This window comes from Cordyceps fumosorosea (assembly GCF_001636725.1).
Source record: "Cordyceps fumosorosea ARSEF 2679 chromosome Unknown scaffold_8, whole genome shotgun sequence".
In the NCBI taxonomy this organism is placed as follows: domain Eukaryota; kingdom Fungi; phylum Ascomycota; class Sordariomycetes; order Hypocreales; family Cordycipitaceae; genus Cordyceps; species Cordyceps fumosorosea.
In genome coordinates this window covers 930036-950732 of record NW_017387308.1, presented here as the reverse complement: position 1 = coordinate 950732, position 20697 = coordinate 930036, and the positions used below count along the sequence as shown (strand labels likewise).

General features: G+C 55.4%; 7 protein-coding genes across 7 annotated transcripts; 4 read left to right on the top strand and 3 right to left on the bottom strand.

Moving 5' to 3' along the window:
• Positions 1 to 891: 891 nt before the first annotated feature.
• On the top strand, positions 892 to 2505 carry ISF_04134 (hypothetical protein; the record flags this gene model as incomplete). The annotated part of the gene is made up of 2 exons (XM_018847740.1): positions 892 to 1720; positions 1778 to 2505. 2 exons carry the CDS (start codon positions 892 to 894, stop codon positions 2503 to 2505), a joined length of 1557 nt encoding a protein of 518 aa, XP_018705320.1.
• A 355-nt stretch (positions 2506 to 2860) lies between these two features.
• On the top strand, positions 2861 to 3178 carry ISF_04133 (hypothetical protein; the record flags this gene model as incomplete). Its single annotated transcript, XM_018847739.1, has 1 exon — positions 2861 to 3178. The coding sequence occupies one exon, from the start codon at positions 2861 to 2863 to the stop codon at positions 3176 to 3178; it is 318 nt and encodes a 105-aa protein (XP_018705319.1).
• A 2273-nt stretch (positions 3179 to 5451) lies between these two features.
• Positions 5452 to 7836, top strand: ISF_04132 (OPT peptide transporter Mtd1; the record flags this gene model as incomplete). Its single annotated transcript, XM_018847738.1, has 3 exons — positions 5452 to 5611; positions 5681 to 5848; positions 5906 to 7836. 3 exons carry the CDS (start codon positions 5452 to 5454, stop codon positions 7834 to 7836), a joined length of 2259 nt encoding a protein of 752 aa, XP_018705318.1.
• Positions 7837 to 8039: 203 nt separating this feature from the next.
• ISF_04131 (WD40/YVTN repeat-like-containing domain protein) lies at positions 8040 to 11449 on the bottom strand (the record flags this gene model as incomplete). Its single annotated transcript, XM_018847737.1, has 5 exons — positions 8040 to 8231; positions 8288 to 9097; positions 9146 to 10135; positions 10185 to 10772; positions 10823 to 11449. The coding sequence occupies 5 exons, from the start codon at positions 11447 to 11449 to the stop codon at positions 8040 to 8042; spliced, it is 3207 nt and encodes a 1068-aa protein (XP_018705317.1).
• Positions 11450 to 13053: 1604 nt separating this feature from the next.
• Positions 13054 to 15519, top strand: ISF_04130 (proline-specific permease; the record flags this gene model as incomplete). The annotated part of the gene is made up of 13 exons (XM_018847736.1): positions 13054 to 13163; positions 13240 to 13267; positions 13317 to 13333; positions 13383 to 13396; positions 13451 to 13658; positions 13709 to 13898; positions 13950 to 14043; positions 14091 to 14132; positions 14264 to 14291; positions 14341 to 14842; positions 14900 to 14988; positions 15057 to 15270; positions 15307 to 15519. 13 exons carry the CDS (start codon positions 13054 to 13056, stop codon positions 15517 to 15519), a joined length of 1749 nt encoding a protein of 582 aa, XP_018705316.1.
• Positions 15520 to 15957: 438 nt separating this feature from the next.
• ISF_04129 (PHD finger domain protein) lies at positions 15958 to 16140 on the bottom strand (the record flags this gene model as incomplete). Its single annotated transcript, XM_018847735.1, has 1 exon — positions 15958 to 16140. The coding sequence occupies one exon, from the start codon at positions 16138 to 16140 to the stop codon at positions 15958 to 15960; it is 183 nt and encodes a 60-aa protein (XP_018705315.1).
• Positions 16141 to 16198: 58 nt separating this feature from the next.
• ISF_04128 (PHD finger domain protein) lies at positions 16199 to 18272 on the bottom strand (the record flags this gene model as incomplete). Its single annotated transcript, XM_018847734.1, has 2 exons — positions 16199 to 18164; positions 18247 to 18272. 2 exons carry the CDS (start codon positions 18270 to 18272, stop codon positions 16199 to 16201), a joined length of 1992 nt encoding a protein of 663 aa, XP_018705314.1.
• Positions 18273 to 20697: the final 2425 nt, after the last annotated feature.

Below are 20697 nucleotides of genomic sequence, written 5' to 3'. Positions count from 1 at the left end.
GGGGCTGCATGCCACGATGCTGACGCTGGAGATATCTCATGCGATGTGGACACACCGCTCCTGGTGATGCAGAGTCGGTCGGTCGAGTTCGAGGCGCGGCTCAGGCGACCAAGAACGAGAACGGAGCAGCCCGAGGCAATTTATAGGCCTCACAACTCATTGAAGCACCTACGAAATTCCATTATAGGATCTACAATTGTAAAGATGCACCTGTCGCGAGGCCAGAGACCAGGTCAGCTTCCAGGGCGAAACGTGGCGGCGAGTCCAGCATAGTGTTGGGAATCCCGAGGCTTAACACGGCTTATCCTTATGGGATTACTATTTCTGTGCTATTTTGCTAAATACAATGGCCGCCGTATTTGAATCCTGGCTTTAACATGTATACTGTATCTGTGCTGGTAATGAAGTGTTTGCCAACGATGTGGGCAAGGCTACTTCAGAGGCCGGTGTCTGGGTAGAGCCAAGGCAATTAGATTCAAAAAAAAAAATAACAGGCATAATCAACGCGTGCGATAATTTCTATCACGGCTAAATTATATGACAGCTAAATTATATCACAGCTAAATTATATCAATGTACAAAATGTTGTTCCCCTATCCTCCGGGCCTGCAGCTGACTTATACCTACACGTGAAGCTGCCTTGCCCCTCCGGCCACAGCCCCGCGCTGACCTCACTCCTCAACCAACCTCAACGCGGTCGGTCTGTCCACGTCGCACCTCACGCCTCTAGGCAGCCACATTGGCAATTGAACTCGTCTCTCTATACCCCTCTATTCTATCACAAGAATACCTACTCAAGAGGCCTTCTCTGGTTTCACGATACCAACGCGGCCATGCGTGACGACCTGTAGCCGCGATTCCCCGCCCACGAGATCAACACCACAACCCGTCATGAGCGCCTCCGACAAACGGCGCGCCCACGGCGTCACCGGCAACCACGTGCTTCGGACGGCCACGTCAGTACGGCATGCCCACCACAGCTCCGGTAGCTCTGCTGGGGCGCCGTCGCCCAGCAGCACCCACTCAGTCAGCGGCGCAGGCAGCCATCTGCCAGCCGTGCCGCAGCGCGTGGCTGTGGTCAATCCCAGCTCCGTGTCCGACGACACCCACGAGACCTCGGAAAAGGACAAGGAGAAGGACAAGGAAAAAGACGGCACAGGGGCGAGCAGCAGCAGCGGTGGCATGACCCCCCGCACCTCATCCTCGTCCTCCGCCGCCGCCGCCGCCCGCGCCGCCAAGGACAAGCAGCGCGAGCGCGAGTCGGCCAGCCTCGCCGCGCAGGTGCGCCACAAGGACGAGCGGATCGCGCACCTCGAACGCGAGCTGGACACGATGGAGCGCGAGTTCCAGCACCAGCTGGACAAGCTGAGCGCAAGCGAGAGCGAGACGGCGACGTTCTGGCAGGCCAAGCACAGCGCGCTGCACCAGCGGCACCTGCGCGCAGACACGGAGCTGCGGCTGCTGCGCGCCGAGGTGGACGTGCGCGAGGCGGAGCGCGCGGAGCTGCGGCAGGGCTGGGAGGCGCTGCGGCGCGAGCTGCAGGGGCGCGACGAGGAGGTGCGCGCGCTGCGCATGCAGGTCCGCGGGCTCAAGGAGTTTGTGAGCACGAGCACACGCGCGGACGGGCAGGCGAGCGACGAGGTGTTTGGCGACGGCATGGCGAGGCTGGGCAACGGGCTGCAGAACTGGGTCATTTCACATTTTCGCAGGGCAAAGTTGGGTAGGTTTTTGTGGGTGAATGTGGTGTGCGTGAGTCGTGCTGACTTGTTGCTCCTAGATTTATCGACGCTCGACGACGAGACGACGGAGGAGATTAGCAACCTCATCCCCATGTACGAAGAGCTCGCGACCACGGCCAAGGTGCACCTGCTGCAGTCGGTGGTGTCGCGGATCCTCGTCGACATGGTTTTTGACGCCTACTTTGTCGGCCTCTCCGACGACCAGACGCGGCAGCTGTGCCAGATGGAGGAGACTCTCGGCGAGCTCTGCGGCGACAGCGGTAGCGGCGAGTCCGTCAACCGGTGGCGCGCGGCTACGCTCTCGCTGCTCCGACGGGAGGGGTCGCCGGCGCTGCTGCGGGACGGCGCGACGGCCGTTGCCGAGGCGGTGGTGGCACAGACGAGCCGCATCCTTGACCGGTTAACAGGCGGAAGCAGCGGCGGCGGCGGTAGGGAATCGCGTGACGTGACGCTGCGGGCACTGGTCAACGACGCGATCGAGCTGGCGCGGCTGCTGGTCGTGCAGAAGGCGGTGCTGCGCGTATGCATGCCGCGCGTGCTGCCGCACGAGCGCGTCTTCTTCGACGCGAGCACGATGGAGGACATTGGCGGCGGCGCGGAGGAGGAGGAGGAGTATGACGATGGAGAGGGTCAGGGGATGAGGCGGCGGCGGGAGGTGCGGTGCGTGGTGTTTCCGGGGGTGGTGAAGCGCGGCGACGAGGAGGGCGCGCAGATGCAGTATAGGAACGTCCTCTGCAAGGCCAAGGTGGTGTGTCGGCAGGACTAGACGCTCTTGCAAAAGGCCAGATCACTTGCTCAGATTAGATTTGAATATAAAATCAAAAATATTTAGTGTCACTCTTTCGCAGCGGTAGCTTGCACGCCGCGTATGCTGGCCTTGTGGCTAACGTGACAAAGCCAAAGCATAAACAAATCGCTCCGGGCGGGCCTGAAGTTGAATGAATGCCTGGTCATTAAAAAACTTGCTCAGGCTACAAACCTAAATTGGAACAATGGCTTTGTTTCTGGAATAAACATCATAGTCTGCATCCGACCATCTACATACAGACGCGAATCGCAACCTTTCCACCACCAGAACTCCTAACATTCAGAAAAACAAACCCATTCACCACCAAGACATCATGATTCCTCTATATAGGATCGTCGAACTCCTCTACATCTACACCTACGGGTCCAGGTCTGGCCGTCCGCAGTCGCGCACCACGGAGCTCGCACCTGTGCACCTAAGCACCCTCGGCCGGTACCGGTACTACGCCACGCGACAGGAGACGGCCGAGTACTTTCTGGGTGCCTTTGTGTTTCCGTTCATCTTCTTCATGTGGGGTCGCTGGCACGCATACCACCGGCTGCCGGGGACGTTGACGGGCTGGCTGATCGCCTTTGCGCTGGTGTTTGTGATGTCCTCATGGAACCAGCTACAACACCGCGCTGGCTGTTAGGAATCAGCGTATGCGTGACAACCGGCAGGAGTAGATCAAGGCTATAAGCTCCTCAATTTGAAAGTGGTCCGAATTTTGTCACGTCTTGTTGTTGGGGAAGTCGGCCGGATGTAGGAGGAAGGCGTGAGGAAGGTGGGAGATACACTAAACACCAGCGGTCGCGGTTTTGGAAGGAACGATTGTCATAATGCAAGTTGTCAAATATGATGCTCTCTTTCCCTCATTTTCTTCTATCCTTTTCCCTTTTCTCTGCAGATTCGAACAGCGATACATAACGTGCAGCGAACTTTTTTTTTTAATTAATAATTATTAATTATAATGGATGTAAGACTTCCTCGCCTCGTTGGACATTTCTCAAACCTCCCGAATTTCTCAGGCTCCTCAGATTTCTCAGGCTTCTCAGACTCCTCAGACTTCAACCTAGCAAAACAATTCTCATAGATATAAAGCTAACACATCTCTTAGATTTTATCCTTTGCCACCTCTCCTTGCTTCTTGGCTTGGTGCGCGGCGATCCTTGGTGGTGCGGCGATTTGCAGGGCCACGCCGGAAGTTCGGATTCCTCTCGTTGAGCGGATGAAAAGGCTGATGGACGATGAAGATGTCGGGCATTTTGTCTGGGATCTCATCGGCGCTCTCCTCCTCGGCAATCCGCCTCAAGAGGGGAACCAAGCCCAAGCTGGGAGGTAAGGAACAGGTGAATTTTCGACAAGCCCAGTCCGTCGATGGTTCAGCCGGGGCCCACCGCGCAATATACTGCGGCTTTGACGCTTATTACTATCACGAACATGAAGCCTTCAGGCACACCCTCGAGTTCGAGTCAAGCGAAGAGGATGTTGGAAAGGGACTCTGAGAATTGGACCACATCAAAACTCGGAAAATCCGACCGACTGTTTCGTTGTAAGTTCTACGTGATCCTGAGCCCATCACACAACACTAACAAGTTCCTAGCACGACTACGACTCCATGAGCATACGACCAACCGCCTCGGCCACAATCCATTTAGGCCGTTCCTCACATCTGAATCTCCTCATCAACTATACGGACAGATAAGCCAGACAAGCCGGACAGGCTGGAAAGGCCAGACAGGTTGTACAGGTCAGAAAGACCAGGCAGGCCAGACAGAAGCATGGGCATACGACAAACCAAGATGGCGGAGAAGGCTATGGGTCATTTTTGGAAGAAATGCGTTGGAAGGGCACAAGAGCAGGGTGCTAGATCTGTATCGGAGTTTTGGATATGACTGGATGCATTGGATATGGCTGGATGTGTTTGAATATGACTGGATGTCGGCTTTGAAGCAATCAGGACCGAAGGTGGAATTTAGAAGGAGGCGTTGGGACTGATAGTGCCAGGTTCACTCAACCACGAAGATAAAAAGAAAAAAACCCCTGTAATGGCAGCTCACAGCCTAGAAAGTACAAAGATGAGAAACGTTACAAAAATAATAAAGACCACAACAGTGACAAATTGATGGTAATAATGAGAAATCGCATCCGCATCATCTTGCTACTTCACCTCGGCCTACCCGGTAGGTACCCCCCATGCAAAAGACCTTTGCGCTTGATTACTAAATCATCCAATATTGAACAAGTTTTGGCACCATTCACACAATCATGTCATGTCCGTCCGACCACTCGCAATAATACCTTCAACGCCACATGTACGCCGAAGGTGGAGAGTGTTGATCTACGGGTTCCTGTCTTGGCTCCTTGGCCAGCGGGTATAACCGCCCTGTCTCAACCTCCGAGCCTCACAATTTCTCAGCTACGGATATTTATAGGAACTTTTGTACGGCAAAGAAGAAGAAGAAATAAATTCCCGAGAATAAGCGACGGCCATTGCAGCTGTCAGGCCAAAACGTGGCTCGGAAGCAATTCCCGGGACCACATCGCCATTTGTCTCGGCGATGGCAACATCGCCCAGACCCGGTTCTCGCCCCTCCGACTGGCTTTTGCACTCTGCACATGGCATATTTCCGTCTGCCACAAATGCAAGCAATTGCACCGCTCATCCGCTCATTGGCGGCCCCTGCTAGATCAATGTCACCATATTCTTCACCATGACCGCCGTGGTGGCAAGGTTACATGGCGCGCTCGTGCTAACCAAGAAGTTCCTTCGTATCGGCGGGGGGCCGCTGTTGGGGGGTTGATCAAAAGGGCAGGTCGATTACTTGTTAAAAGGCAGAGCGGCCGCTGCTCATGCAGGAATGCCGCTCCCCAGGATAGACAGACTATCGACCTCTCGTCAATTTCAATTGCGGCCCGATCACCATGGCGAGCGAAAAGACGCCCGTCGACGTTCAGCCTACCGACAGGCTGCAAACGAGCCTGGACGAAAAGGCGACGGAGAAGCCAGAGATTGCCGCCAAGGATGATGCCGCATCGACTGACACGGCCGAGAGAGTCAAGGGACACCCCGTCATTCGAAATGGTAAACCTCAATGCCCTCATCTTCCACCACCTTCACCACCTTCTCCCTGTGGCTAACGTCTGCAAACAGGCGAGGACGTCTCCAAATACCTGGTCTCGGATCGCGATGATGGCGACCCAGCACTGACGTTTCGCTCCATCTTCCTCGGCACCGTCTTCACGGCCTTGTCCAGCGTCATCACCATGCTCTACGTCTTCAAGCCGACGCAGATGCAAGTCTCTGCCGTCTTCCTCCAGCGTATGCTCCCCCCTTCCTCCTGCCTCAACGTGTCATCTCACCTCTAACGACCTGCAGTCCTCATCTTCCTCTTCGGCGAGGCCTGGGCCTACGGCACGCCCAACCCCTCACGCTTCCGCAGCCCTGCCGTCCAGCGCGTCCTCCGCTTCCTCAACTCCGGCCAGTCGTTCGGCATCAAGGAGCACGTCGTCGCCTCGCTCATCGCCTCCTCTGGCAACAATGGCCTGTCCGGCGTCGAGATCTACGCCGTCGAGCGACTCTTCTACGACCGCGCCGTCAGTGCCTCCACAGCTGTGCTTGCCACATTCTCCATCTCCCTCTGCGGTTTCGTCCTCGCCGGTGTACTGCGTCCGCTCATCGTCTACCCGGCCGAGATGGTCTACTGGACCACCCTTCCGCAGGTCGTACTCTTCCAGAACCTGCACTTTGACCGCGCCGCCAACCGCGCCCGCCTCGCCAAGTTCTGCTGGGCCCTCGGCCTCGCCGCCGTCTGGGAGATTTTCCCCGCCTATATCATGACTTGGCTCGGCGGCATCTCCATCTTCTGCCTGGCCTCGATGGGTGCGCCCGAGCAGACGCGCACAACCTTCGGCCGCATCTTCGGCGGCGCCTCGTCGAACGAGGGGCTTGGCCTCCTCAACTTCAGCCTCGATTGGCAGTACATCCAGAGCACGTACCTGTCGCTGCCGCTCAAGCAGCAGCTCAACACCTGGATCGGCTACGCCATCTGGTACGTCGTGGTGCCCGTGCTCTGGTACCGCAACGTCTGGGACGCGAAAAAGTTCCCCTTCATGTCCACCTCGCTCTTCTCCAGCAACGGCACGCGCTTCGTCACCACCTCGATCCTCAACGACCGCGGCACCATCGACTACGACAAGCTCGCCCGCGTCGGCGTCCCCCAGCTCACCTCCACCACCGCCTGGGGCTACCTGACCGCCAGCCTCGCCATGGGCGCGCTGATCACGCACGTCATCCTCTTCTACGGCCCGGGCATGGTCCAAGCGTGGAAGCAGGCCCGCGCGCGCACGCAGCCCGACATCCACTACCAAAAGATGCTCAAGTACAAGGAGGTCCCGATGTGGTGGTACCTCGCGCTTTTCGTGCTCACCTTCATCGCCGGCCTCGTCGTCAACATCCGGGGCGACACGACGCTGCCCGTCTGGGGCTACATCATCTCGCTGCTCCTCGGCGCCGTCATCGCGCCCTTCTCGTGCATCCTCTACGGCCTGTACGGCACCGGCATCGGCACCAACCAAATCTCCAAGATGGTCGCCGGCGCGACGCACCCGGGCCGCCCGCTCGCCAACCTCTACTTCGCCAGCTGGTCGCACCAAGTGATCCTGCTCGCCGTCAACCTCGCCAACTGGCTCAAGGTCGGCCAGTACACCAAGGTGCCGCACCGCGTCATGTTCTTCACCCAGATCTACGGCACCCTGCTCGGCGCCGGCCTCAACTACGCCGTCATGACCTCCATCGTCTCCGCCCAGCGCGAGGTCCTCCTCGACCCCCTCGGCACCAACGTCTGGAGCGGCTCCACCATGCAGAGCCTCAACGCCCAGGCCATCACCTGGGCGCTCGCCACCGAGATGTACGGCCGCCACGGCCGTTACTTCGTCGTCCCGCTCGGCCTGCTCATCGGCGCCGTCTTCCCCGTCGTCCACTGGGCGCTCTGCCGCGCGTACCCGCGCATCCGCAAGTGGCCCATCAACACCACGTTCATCCTGCAGTACATGGGCACCACCTACTTTGGCAACACCTCCTGGCTGTGGTCCTCTTTCGCCGTCGGCGCCTTCTCCCAGCTCTGGCTGCGGAAGCGCTACCCGCGCATCTACAACGAGTACAACTACCTCATCGGCGCGGCGCTCGACGGCGGCTCGCAGATTGTCATCTTTATCCTGTCCTTTGCCGTCTTCGGCGCGAGCGGCCAGTCGCACCCTTTCCCGACGTGGTGGGGCAATCCGGCGGGCAACCCGGACCACTGCATATAAGCATCATCATCATCATCATGTACATAGATAAAGATCAATTAAATTTTGATACATTTTCCAAAATGATGCGTTTCTACGGTAAACCAATCTCGAGACAACGTATGCCACCGAGTGCGGCTCTTCCATCCAATCCGTGATTGTTGCACACTTTTTGACCAACGCCAGCCGTAGATACCAATACACAGACAATAGACAAGTCAAAATCATCCCAAAAGTTTCATCTGCTTTCTTGGAGAGCCCTTTGATCTGTCCCTGGGAAGTCGCGCGTCCAGTTGCGCGAGTGAAGCTTGCGCGTCGGGTAGCTCTGATCGGGGGGTCGAATGCCCAGGCCCTCCTTGGGCTGGAGTTGACGAGTCGTACACGGGCCCGTTGGTCTCCAGTATGCTGTTACTCGACTGCAACTCATCAGTACGGCTATAATACCCGGCAACTTTCTCTAAATTCAACTTACCCTTGTCCCCACAAACGTCTTCCTCATAAATGCCTTCCCGCGCGACGGATCAACCCACAGCATGACCGCTGCTTCTTCCGATGCCAGCGTCATGAAGGACAGCACCAGCGCACAGCTCTTCGACGTCAGCTCTCGCGAGGTCGCCTTGCGGCGGATGTCGATGGGTCTCGCGTTAAGGTTCGACGCGAGGTACAGGTGGCCGTTGTCGTTCACCAGGGCCAGTTCCCGTCCCGAGGCGGAGAAGGCGGCGCACTTGATCCTGTTCCCCAGCTTTCCATGGGCACTGCCCGAGCTGGCCTTGACTTCTGTTCGGTGGCCGTCGTTTTGCTGGATCAAGACGGGAGCGCCGGACTGGGTCCATGTCGTGACGCACAGCAAACCCTCCTCGGCACCCTGCTGCGAGCGCATCATCACCGAGGATATCCCGTTATCCTCCGACTCGTGCATGGGCACCGGGTACCGGCATCCGCTTAGCTCCTCGAAACTGTCAAATGGGAACCGCCACAGGTATATCTGCACGACGCCCTTGGCACTGCGTGTGCTTGCGACGAGGCTGAGACCGTCTTGCGAGAATGCTAGCGTATCGACCGAGGGACAGCTCTTGCAGGTGCTGTGAAGCTTGGAATGCAGGGAATCTTCTCGCGGCTGCTCCGCCGTGGCAGTCTTGAAGAATCGCACGAGACTGTTTTCGAACCCGACCACAACATAATTCTCCTGTCGATCGATTGCAATGCTTTTACACCAGTGGACTGACGGCACTCTATATTCAGTTACTGTTGGCATCGTCTGAGTGAGGTCCATTATCCGAAGCTACCGTTGTGTTAGTTTATCCCCGGTCTGCAGTGCGTAGAGTCTTACCGTCAATTTTTGCTCGCGGCTGCCCATCACGTATGCGACATATCGTCTGCCAACAGTTGCCAAGATGCAGGTGCTGTCTGTCGGTATAGTTCGAGTCTGGCTAGGGGGAGTTGTGCTGAGATCCCAAACATGAATCATGGACTGACTCCAGAGCAGCCCATAGGCTGAGCTGGTTGAGAGTGCGACATGTATGTTGGCGATGGCCTTGGTCTTTGTAGCAGACTTGAGTCCCATACCAACTAAACCCCTTAGTGGAATTTCTTCCATGGGTTGCTCATCAACCTGATTAGATGAGACGGAGCTCGATTCTCCAGAAACGGTGGGTAGTGGTCGTTTTCCTGATGGGAAGAGGATTGGTACTCTCCATCGCTGGCGTGACTTGTCGGGACCTACTGGTAATTTTTGAACGGCAGGGTATGTCATCGATGGCTCCCTCATACTTGGTTTGCCGGAAGATATAGTGTCGATAGAGAAATACGACAGCCCTGCTACTGAACTGTTGCCTTGCTGCGAGTGGCTGCTCCCTGGAGTGATTTCAGGCGACATTTCTCGTCTAGGGGGTTCAGCAGTGATCCAGGGTCTTATATGAGCTAGAAGTGAATTCTCCTTTTTGGAGATTGAATATGATGGCCCCAGGGAATTGTTGCTCGATTGGTCCATGATCGAAGGCGCAGTCTCCTTTGTTACGGACGCCGCGTGTGTTGGCATCATTTGCGCGTCAAGAGCCGCCGGAATAGTTCCACCAAATCCGGCTGTAAAAGTGCTGTAGCTGAACCCTTCGTGAGGTTCTATGTCTGGGGATCCATACTGGAAACTGTTCAACATGTGGCGTTCGACATTAACGGAATCGGCCTTGACCTGGAGTGGGCTTAGCAACTCCCAGACCTTTCTTGCCAGGGGAAGTTCGCGTGCGACAGTCACGGTCTTTTCGCACATGATGCATTTTGAGGACTCTGGCAATGCAATTTCTTGGACAGGGATGGAATCCAGCTAGAAGGAAGGTCAGCCCTTGTTCCGGGTAGCCTCGTCGAATACCTACCACAGTATTGATCCCATTCGCCCTGAGCTGCGCGCCCCCAACTGTGTGGTTATTCGGGCAATTCAGCACATACTGCGAAGGGCTCTGCGATCCGATGGAGCTTGCATCGGGGTCGTCTTGAATTTGTATACTTCTAGTGATTCTGGAGATGCTGACTGCCGCCTCCCTGTCGCTTGTGCGCTGAACAGCCTGCCTCTGATTCAGTTTTTCTGTGAGCTCATCCAACGCGTCAGCTATGTATTCGCCTCTACTGGGCTCATCAAAACTTAGAGTCGACAAGTCCGGTGTGTCCCACAGAATCAAGCGGAACCAGGCATTGAACGACGCCACGACGTCAGCCTTGGAGAATTGGCTCGGTAATCGTAGACTCTGGAGGGCTGTAAAGACGGCGTTTCGGGATGCCATTGCATCTTTCCGGATCTGCAGATCGCTTGTCGCGGCTTCAGCGGCGTGCTGTATTGACGCGCCTATTACATACAACGAGACGTCTCGCAGCGCGAGGAACTGTGATATCCAGTTGCTTGGCGCAGCGTCCTCTGAGACCAGCTCCAGGATTGATGATGGCAGCAGGCAATTAGTCAATGGGAACTAGGATGATTAGCTTAAAAGTTTTATGGCAAAGGCAGGTCTGTACTCACCAACTCAGCAGTCAGGTTTGGGGTTGCCTGTTGCATCTTTAGCGGTAGGCTCAACGAATGGGCATCCTCGTGAAGACGGCCGGTTATTTCCTTGCACATGTTGAGCAAGAAAGACTTTGGGCCTGGATAGGCGTCAAATATTTGTTCCAGCAGCCGATGAATCCTAGCAAACCGGGCGCGGCGATCTTTGGGCCGCTGCATCGGCGGCGATCTGGGATGGAGGTGCAGCACGCGGAGGGCGTTGATCAGAAACTCGGCGAGGTATTCATCTCGCAGTGCGGTGGCTTCCCATAGACTATCACGGCCCTCAACAATGGTTTGAAGGACCAATTCCATGGTACGTGCCGCAACCTCCCAGCTAACAAGGAACCCAAGGAAGGGGCCAGGCTGCACTTGCCGGGATGGGATGGTAAGGCGTTGAATGTAGAAGATGGCATCGAGCTGGACCAGGAGATTGATGATGATATTCTGGTATTGCGTCTTTTCTCCAGCTGCCAGGTAGAGTTTCTCGAGTGAGAATCGGCCCAGAAGCTCGAGAATGATGTCATCTGCATCGCTGCGAAGCGCAAGCTGTCTCCAGATGGTGGTGCGCCTGGTGAAGCATGACGACGGGACCGACGACGCCATAGCTACCGAAGACGGTTTTCGATAGATGTGATGTCGACTTGAGGATGGAAGGAATGACACAAGAGGATCTCCTGACAGACACGATGAAATCCTCTTGCCCTGGCCGGGCCGGACCCTGGATGGGATGGAGGGTCAACGGGTGACGGTGGCGCAGCGTTGGAGGAGGTGGACAGACGACAAACGGCTATCGGGCGAGCGCTGGGGGCGGTGCGGGCGGCGGTGCCTGCAGTCAGTGGCCTCCCGGGGCGTCTGGGGGCGGGGAAGAGGGGGTTTTTAGCGGGTTTTCTGTCTTGTTCAGTGGGTTTAGCGGACTTGATAATGCTCAGCTTGGTGGACGGCCCGCTCACCTGGGTCACTGAAGTGGTTGCCTGCAAATTTAGCAGCGACTACTGGAAGAGAAGCGATCAAGCTTATCCTGACCTCAGCTTCAGCCTTACAAACAAACTGGTGATGAAGATGGGAGACGCAGCCTCCATCCGCCATCGGCCACGTAACAGAAATCTATCCGCTCTAGGGTGTGTGAGACTGCCCTTACCCCTCTTTCCGCGTCCTGCACGCAGCAGACAGGCCAAGCCTCCCCATCCTCGATGGTGGTGTGCCGTCGTCTAGGAGGCGTCCAGCTTCACCGAGCGAGCAGAACCAGGTCTGCGATATGCGACATGCGACATGCCGCAAGGCTCTGCGCCGCCGCCCTGCTCATCTTCAACCGTCCCTCAACTTTTATCGTCCACTGGCGTCAACCGCCAGCCAATCTTGGCGCACCAAGCTCCGGAGCAATGTCTTCAAACTGGATCGTACGGCCTAGGTCGCTTCGGATGAGGCTGCATCCCGGCCCTGTCATTGGCGGCTTCGTCTCCACGACAAGCGGTTATGCTGGCTGGTGCGTTGTTACGCTGCAACCATGTTGAAAAGGGAAGCTGGCCAAGGCTACATTCCGCAGTACCACGACCCTGTACCACTGCAGGCAGGCGGCGCTGTTTTCTTTCCCTCTCGTGTCTATGGTCGGCTCTGACTGGCTGGCTGGGAGCATAGATTAAGCTAGAACCGATATAGCAGCCTGCGTGATGCTTTGCCGTGCAAGGCCTTTTGTTGTCAGCCGCACGGCAAGCAAAAATAGGCCCTTGTTGCATGGCACTTTTTCAGCTGAGTGGGCAGAAGAGCTCTTTATTCGGTACGACGCCGTCAAGCCTCCTATTTCCCACTTCGTCACCGTCGTCTGTTATTACCAACGCTAATTCTAATTCAGTAGCAATCTCCTTCACATGCTGACCCGTTCGCGAACCATTCATCAGAGGTTTACCGTCAGGACGCCTTGCCTGCCTCTGCTTCATCGGGGCTGTGTGCCTCGCCATCTCAGCTGTGCCGATCGTAGGGCCATGTTGAATTTGCCAGCCGTTGTTGACTCGACCACTTGAGCACAGGGGATTCGCCCGCAAGCATCGGCCTCCTTTCCAGCCTCTGTCTACGAGGATCCGCCAGCCACGCAAGTTTCTCTATATCAATTTGGTCAAGCCCGTTTTGGCTTGCCCTTCTACGGTTGCAGTACCCTATCCGGCATCTGGCTGGGAGTGCATAATTTCAGCGGAGCGCGCACAACTTGCACAATGCGCTACGACGGTCACGATATTCACATCATCGAGTCTGGTCAAGATGTCGAATTCGAAGACACCGCGCCACCGCGCGAAAAGATGAAGCGCAGTGGCGACAGCCTCTGGTACGGATCGCGACGATAATGACACAGCCGATATCCCGCGTGGCGCAATGGACACTAACCCCTTGTGACACCACAGGCGAGTGCTCAGCGAGAGGAATATCAATGTATGAGTTTTCGACCAAAGATCACATGTTGCTTCACTAACATGCCCAGATGATTGCGTTTTCAGGGTAGGTCAACTGCCAGACCATCACGTTAGCGATACCAACTGATTTCTAGTTCCATTGGCAACGGTAAGCTCAGTGCAGCATTTGTGTTTGGTTCGTATATTGATTTGGTTATTACAGGCCTTTTCCTAGGAAGTGGCATTTCCATAGCCAGTGCGGGCCCGGGTGGTGCTGTCATGAGTTACCTCATTGTCGGTACAGTAATAGCTTCCATTATATCTTGCCTCGGCGAGATGACAGCCTTGATGCCTGTCAACGCCCCAATGATGGAATTCCCACGTCGCTTTCTAGACCGCGGTGTCGGTTTCGCCGTCGGTTGGGTATACTGGTAAATTTAACTCGGCCGAGAGAAAGGTAGCTCATCTGCTAACCGAACAGGTTTGCATATGCTGTACTCGCAGCGAGCCAGGTTGTAGCTTTCGCAAATGCGCTGCGATTCAGTTATGACGACACAGATATTGGAGGGAAAACAAACATCCAATGGAGCATTGGCGAGAATGTTGACAGCGCCGTTTGGATCAGCATTTGCCTAGTCGTCATTGTCGTCATCAACTTCCTTCCCGTTATCGTAAGTGCGCCGCCATCTGAAGCAAGCCAGTGCCAACTAATTGACTCACAGATATACGGCGAACTCGAGTATATTTTCGGGTGCATAAAAATGACATTGCTCGTTATTTTGATCATGACAATGCTTGTATTCGATGTTATGAACCGTGAGTTCTCTTCTTTTTGTAATTCTTCTACTGCTAACTAGCTGTAGCCCGCCCTGGAGCATACTATACGAAGCCCCTTGGAACCAAGTGTAAGCTCCTTTAGTCTTTGATCTTGTGCGACCAGAAGCTGAATGAGCAGACTGGGACAAACCATACGGCTTCTTGAATGAGTTGTATCATGTCACAGACGACGCCGGCAATGTGCAACGAACCATTACAGGCCCCATCGGCTCACTTCTTGGCGTGTGGTGGGTATCTACACATTACTCTTATCACCAGTCTTTGCTGATTCATCAGGACTACTTTTATCAATGTCATGTTCTCTTACATTGGCATGGATATCGTCGCCGCCACCGCCGCTGAGAGTCGCGCCCTTGCCGACTCGGAGAGCATGAAGATGGCCGCCCGCAAGATCAACATTCGCATCATCACTCTCTACGCGCTCGCCGTCACCACTGCCTCCTTTGTCGTTCCCTACGATCACCCCTTCATCAACGGCGCGGGCACGTCCGTCAGCTCGCGCTCCGTCTTCATCATCGCCGCCGTCGAGGCTGGCGTGCCGATGCTTGCCCAGTTCTTCAACGCAATGTTTGTCGTTTCGGCGTTTACCTGCGCCATCAACTCGCTCTACGTGGCTTCCCGCGTGCTGCACACCCTGGCGCTTCGCGGCCAGACCGGGCCCGAGTTCATCACCAGGCGACTGCGGGCGTGCCGCTGTGGCGTGCCGATCCGAGCCGTAGTGGCGACGGCCATGCTGATGCTGATAGCATACATGGGTAGATCCGGCTCCCCCGGTTCCGTGAGTCTGCCCGGTGACAAACTTCATGTACATGCCTCCCGTTGCTAACGTGCGCAGCGCCTCGACGAGCTTTCCAACAACTGCACAGTGTCGTGCCTGATCGTTTACGCAACCATCTGCGCCACCTACATGCGCTTCTACAACACGTGAGCGGCCAGGCCCTTTCACAGCGAAAACCTTTATCTCGCAACAGTACTAACGAAGCTGTGCACAGGTTGGAGGTCGCCAAGATGAGCGAGGACACGTCCGCCGCGCAGGCCGCCAGCTACGACCGCGACAGCCCCTTGTACCCGTACAAGTCCCACGGCCAGTGGCTCAAGGCCTTTTACGGGCTCGCCGGGAGCTGCGTCCTCCTCATCTTCAACGGCGTGCCCGCCTTTCTCGAGAAGCCCTTTAACGTGCGCAAGTTTGTCTCTGCCTACGTCGGTGTACGCAACCCCCCGTGTGCTGACAAGAAAGAATAGATACCGGTGTACATTTTACTTGTTGTGGGCTACAAGTTCCGCAAGCACGGGTTCCGCTTCTCGCACTGGGGCCCGGAGCGGTCCGACGACCTGAGCAACACGGTGCGGGCGGCGAGCGAGAAGCGCCGCGGACGGCTGGATCTGCCGGACTGGGGGGTCACGAGGGCGAATTGGCAAGCTCTCGGGCACTGGCTCTGGGTCTGGATCAAGTAATCTCGGTCATGGCCCGTTTTCCTTTCTTTTTTGTGTTTCCCGTGCTACATAACCTCCAGGCTTTCTCATCACCTTTTGCTATTGGCGAGTTTGCTATGCCGATTAACATTGCGATCTCTTAATATTTTTCTTCTTTACTTGGCTGAGCATCGGGCCTCATACATACATTCATAGGTATCCGCCCTACGTGGGTAGTACCATGTAAATGCAGATCATTATCACACAAGTACAGGAAAAGGGGCAAGTAATAAGCTGATGAAAATGAGTATATGCTACATCATGACTTTTTCGTACTATGTACATCAATAGATTGACATTTACAATCATGTATAGGGCCGGTCTCCCTTGACTCCGGCCAACATGCTGTCCTTCAGGTCGGGTTGCCGAAGCGCCCAGCGGGGCCTTGGCTCTGACCAAGATGCACTCCTTTACGTCGGTTTACCGAAACGATTGAAACGCGTTGTTCCCTACAGGCGATGCTATGCCAAGCGCGTTGACATGAAGCTCGTCGCGAGCGCGATTGCTTGCCAGCGCTGTCGGCGTATTCGCACAGAATGCGCAAACGTAGACGTTGGTCATGGTGCGTTTCGTGATGCCAATGCATTTACCATGAAGCCACATTTCGCATGAATCACTTGGTCAGGTTAGCAGGGAACAGGATAATTCTTGACCGAGTGACTCACCATTGTACCATGAAAGCCTTCTTGCTGGCGCCAGTTCGTTTGCATACACAACGGATAACCGGCACTTCAGTTCCATAACCAGATTCGGCGAGGCTAGCTGGCGAAACTGTATCACTTGGAAAGTTGCCCAGGTTGGTGAGTAGTCGTCCCGGCATGTTCGACTGGCTCGAACGCATCTGGCGGCTTTCAACAAGCTTGTAGAGCTCGCTGGCAGCGTCCCCACTGGGTCGGCGTTGCTCGTAGAGGGTCGGTTCAGCTTCACTTTCGTCACCGTGCGGCCCACCCTCTGCGCTGGCTGAGCTGCTGCTTCTATCGCTTGTGCTATGACTAGGGCGGTGAAAGATGGAGCCAATGGGTTTCCGAGGATCGGGCAGAGCGTAGGAGGCGGAAGAGGCGGAAAAGGAGTTGTTACGGGAAGGGATGATAATAGGCTCGTCATCCTCGGATTCGGATTCAGAAGAGAGATTCCACGTGGAGCGGGAGGACAAGTTTCTGCTGCTTTGGCATCTTGATAGGCTTTGGTTGATACTGTGCTGGCTCTCCATAGTGGCCTCTGCTCTGGCCCGGCCTCGAGCATCTATAGTAAATCGCACAGATGCAAGTTGTCTAGCCGGTGACGATTCTCGGACCATGGCTAGCGAGGAGAGCCTACGTTGGCTTTTGACGGGTGATATCCTCCCGTTTGGCCTGGCCATCGGGTGGCGAGCGTCAGCCGGACCACTGCGAATATGTGCCATGGGCCGAGCTGCGGGAGCCAACGTCGGCAATGTGTTGCTTCTAACCAACGTTGCACGGCCACGGGGATCCACTGCAGGTTGGTCAAGTCCTTTCCCAGAATTCTTGAGAGGTGCGCTGGCCAGAGTGCGATCCGGAGCTTTGCCTGCATGTTGAGACTTATTCTTCGCTTTGGTGCGGATATCCGGCTTCGTGGTGGTCTTGCCAACAGGGACGGGCATTGCCTGCTCCGCCGCAGAGAAAGCAGGCATGGCAACATCTTGGCCCATCATCAGAGTAGGATCGACGATTTCGCCAGTATTCATCATGGCAAATGGGCTTACAAGCTCTGAAGGGTATTCGCTGACTGTCAAGTGATCAACCGCCTGTGGTTGTGGTGGGGCGTTTTCCTGATTCGAGGAGGGCGGCACCATGTTTGGGTCTTGGAATAGCTGAATATTGGTGTTCCAGTCAAAAGAGCCGGTTTGTCGATGGCCGTTTCCTGCGGGGGGAAATAACCCTTGGGTGGCATTGAAATCGAGGTCCATGCCCATAGATGTGTTGGGATCCCAAAAGTTGGAGGGAGCCCCGGCAGGGGCGGACAGAGGGTACGAAAAGATATCACCAGGGTTGGCCATAAGCGCCGATACATCATGGGGCTGGGATCCCTCGGCAAAATCCGGTTGGTGAAAAGGCTGATCATATTGCATGTTGGAATTGGGAGCGAGCTTCTGCTCTCCCTTGTGGGCGGTTGGTGGTGGAGATATAATATGAGAGTCGGAGTCCTTGGTGACAGTGCCTCGACGAGGCTTCTTGGCAGACCTGGCTTTGTTGAGGGAAGGACTTGGTACCGGAGTGGTCTCTCGTAAAGAAGCTTTAGCAGTATTCAGACTCGGAGAAGAAGCAAGTCGTTTCGAGGGGTCGACAGGTGGCAAGTTTGGGCTGGGCGAAAAGTGGTTGGCATGGGTTGCAATTTCGAGAGCAAAGCCTTCGGCGGAGTGGAGGCGCTTATGGGAGGTTGCGGGCGTATGCGGGACAAAATCAGGAAATCGAGCAGGTGAAGCTTTGAGGTTGCCAGGTGTAGCGTTGAAGACGGAATATTCCTCGGCGAAGCAAGGTGTTGAGCTACCCAAGTCGGTGAAGGAACCGTGCGGCTGCCGGGGTGTCTCGAAGACGGGACTGGCAAATTCAGCAGATGTCGGAGTGTGCAGCGGGGTAGGCGGTTGAGCGTTTGGATCTCCAAAGCTTCTATTGAGAGGAGAATGGTTAGTTTCTGCAAACGAGTGCGTAATGGGGGAGAAACGAGAGGTTAAGGCGAGGGAGCACTAACGTTGAATCACGACGAGCGTCGGTCATAGCAGCTCCAAAGTAACGCTGGCTATCGCAGCGGCAGGTGACATGCCAGATGTAACCAGAAGACAGACAGCAAGTAAGTACTGCAAGAGGCAAAAAGATTGAGGGGCAAGTCGCAATTTGTCTCGAGACGGGAATGCTTCTTTGCTTCGAGGTTCTTTTTTTTCTCGGGCGGGTATGTAGTCTGGACCGTATGTGGGGATTGGTGGTGTGTCACAGCAACGACGATGATACGAATCGAGCAAGTTGAATATGGACAGAATAGAAGGTTTAAAGGCGGCTCCGGAGAAAGACGAGCAGAAATTCGACAAAAACGCTATTTGGATGGAAGAAACGAAGCGAACGAGGGAGTTGAGGGATTGATATCGGAAGCGGCGAAGTCGAGCAATCTAGAAGGACGAGCAAACACAGCCTGCCAAGCAAGGGTGGTCAATGGTCAAAACTCGAGAGTAAGCGGGCGGTGGAAAAGCGGGTGGAAACCAAGGGAGGAGCAGGGAGCACGGAATAGTGAGTGGAGGAGGAGAATAAAGAGCAAGCAAGCAAGAACATGCCACAAAGAGAAATGAGGGCGAATAGGGCAGAAGAGGGGAGCGACGGGGAATTTAGCCTACCGATAGCAAGACAGGGCGAAAGCAGGATTTGGATGGTGAGGAGAGGAGCCAGTCGCCGAGGCGGCGCAGGAACAAGGCGAGGGAAGGGAGGGAGGGAGTGGTGTTGAGCGAGGGACCAGGCCAGGGACGGGTCTGGGCGGTGGTGATCTAGGGTAACTGCCTAGACCAAGAGAAGAAGCGATGATAAAGGTAAACGAGAATTGGACGTGTCCAGCAAAAAAATGTTGAAAGACTCAAAATGTGTTTGATCGAGGTTTTGGTGAATGCTGGCCAGGGCTGGATACCTAAGGTAGTGTAAGGTGAGATGGCTACCTACTCACATCCAGGTAATGCTGCAATTGATATTTTATCAAGATATTAGCCACCTTGTACATAGCAGTAACAGTACGACGGCTGTACCACGTACGTTACCATGGGTAGCCGGCTGAGATAGCTGCTGCGCAATGGCCGTCGGGCTGAGGGCAAGGGAGTACCTGACCCGAGGGCGGGAAGCTAGGCGGGAAGGAGGTATCCCCGCGACAGAAGCACGACAGAGGCACGACAGGGGGGACGATTACACTACGGCGAGACAAAGTTGCATTTTGCATTTGCTTTTTTGTCTGGCCGGGAGGGGGAATACTGGTACGGAGGAGAAAGGCAGCCAGCAAGTTCACACTCCACACAACTTGGCACAGAAAAAGCCAACCAACCAGCCAAACCACCACCGACCACGAAAGAAGTCGGTCCATACGGTATCCAGCTCTGGCTAGCACCAGCACTAACTGCGGATGGCACGCTGTGAATAGTCCGTCTCCAGCATCCTACTGGCTGGACGACGCTCGCTCGGGCTGGGGGAATCCTGATTAGCGGCATCTGCGCCCTGGCTAGCTGATTGTTTGGCTGGAACGGGACGCTACGGGGAGCTTGTGTCCACCGCATGAGACGTAAAAAAAAGAAGGGGAAGGGAAAAATAAGGACCTGCTTCAGCTGGGAGACGGGAGGGCCAGTCAATATGCGCGGCGGACTATTTCTGTTGCAGGCGGCAGATGCAGGAGGTGGTGTTTTGGACAAAGTCATACAGAATAATTGATAGGAAGATATTCGCCATGCGGACAAGGTACAAACAAGGCACGGAGAACGGAGTACAGAGTACGGAGTGCTTCCTCCGGGCCAGCCAGCCCTGCCACAACAGCCACAGCGAAAGAGGCTGGTGCATGCATACAGGCATCATCACCAGCATGACATGACAGCACCAACAGCAAAAATACATTCAATATTTACCCATTTCACGTGAAACTCCACCACTCCTCCGGCACTCCTGAACTTTGCATCTCTCGCCATCCGAATCTTCAAGATTCCTTCTCCGATTCCTTCCTCTACTCAGCTAGTCCAAAGCCCGCCAGTATCAAAGTATCCTCCCCTACCACTCGAACCTGTTCCTTCCTTTTGCTCTTCCTCCAACGACTCTCCGCAGATGCTACTTTTCCCTCGTTTACTCACCACTTCTTATTATGAGCATAATAGACCCTCTCGGCGCCGTCATCAAGAAAATCACTGTGGAGTCGCAAGGCAGCCACCTCGGTCCTCCGCTCACAACCGTCAGCCAACCGCCGGCGCCGTCTTCCCTTGGCTCCAGACACCCGGCTTCCTCCTGAGAGGGCAAGATAACCACTCGCAATTTGCCCGTCCATCAATGTCGTCCGTCAATGTCGTCCGTCTTTTGAGTTTTGGTCCCCCAACCCCCCTTCCAATCAAGGGAGGGAGACAGCATATCTGCGTGCTAGCATCAAACGAATTGCGCCACGAAGCCACCCATTCGCCTATTTGTGGCCCTGTCG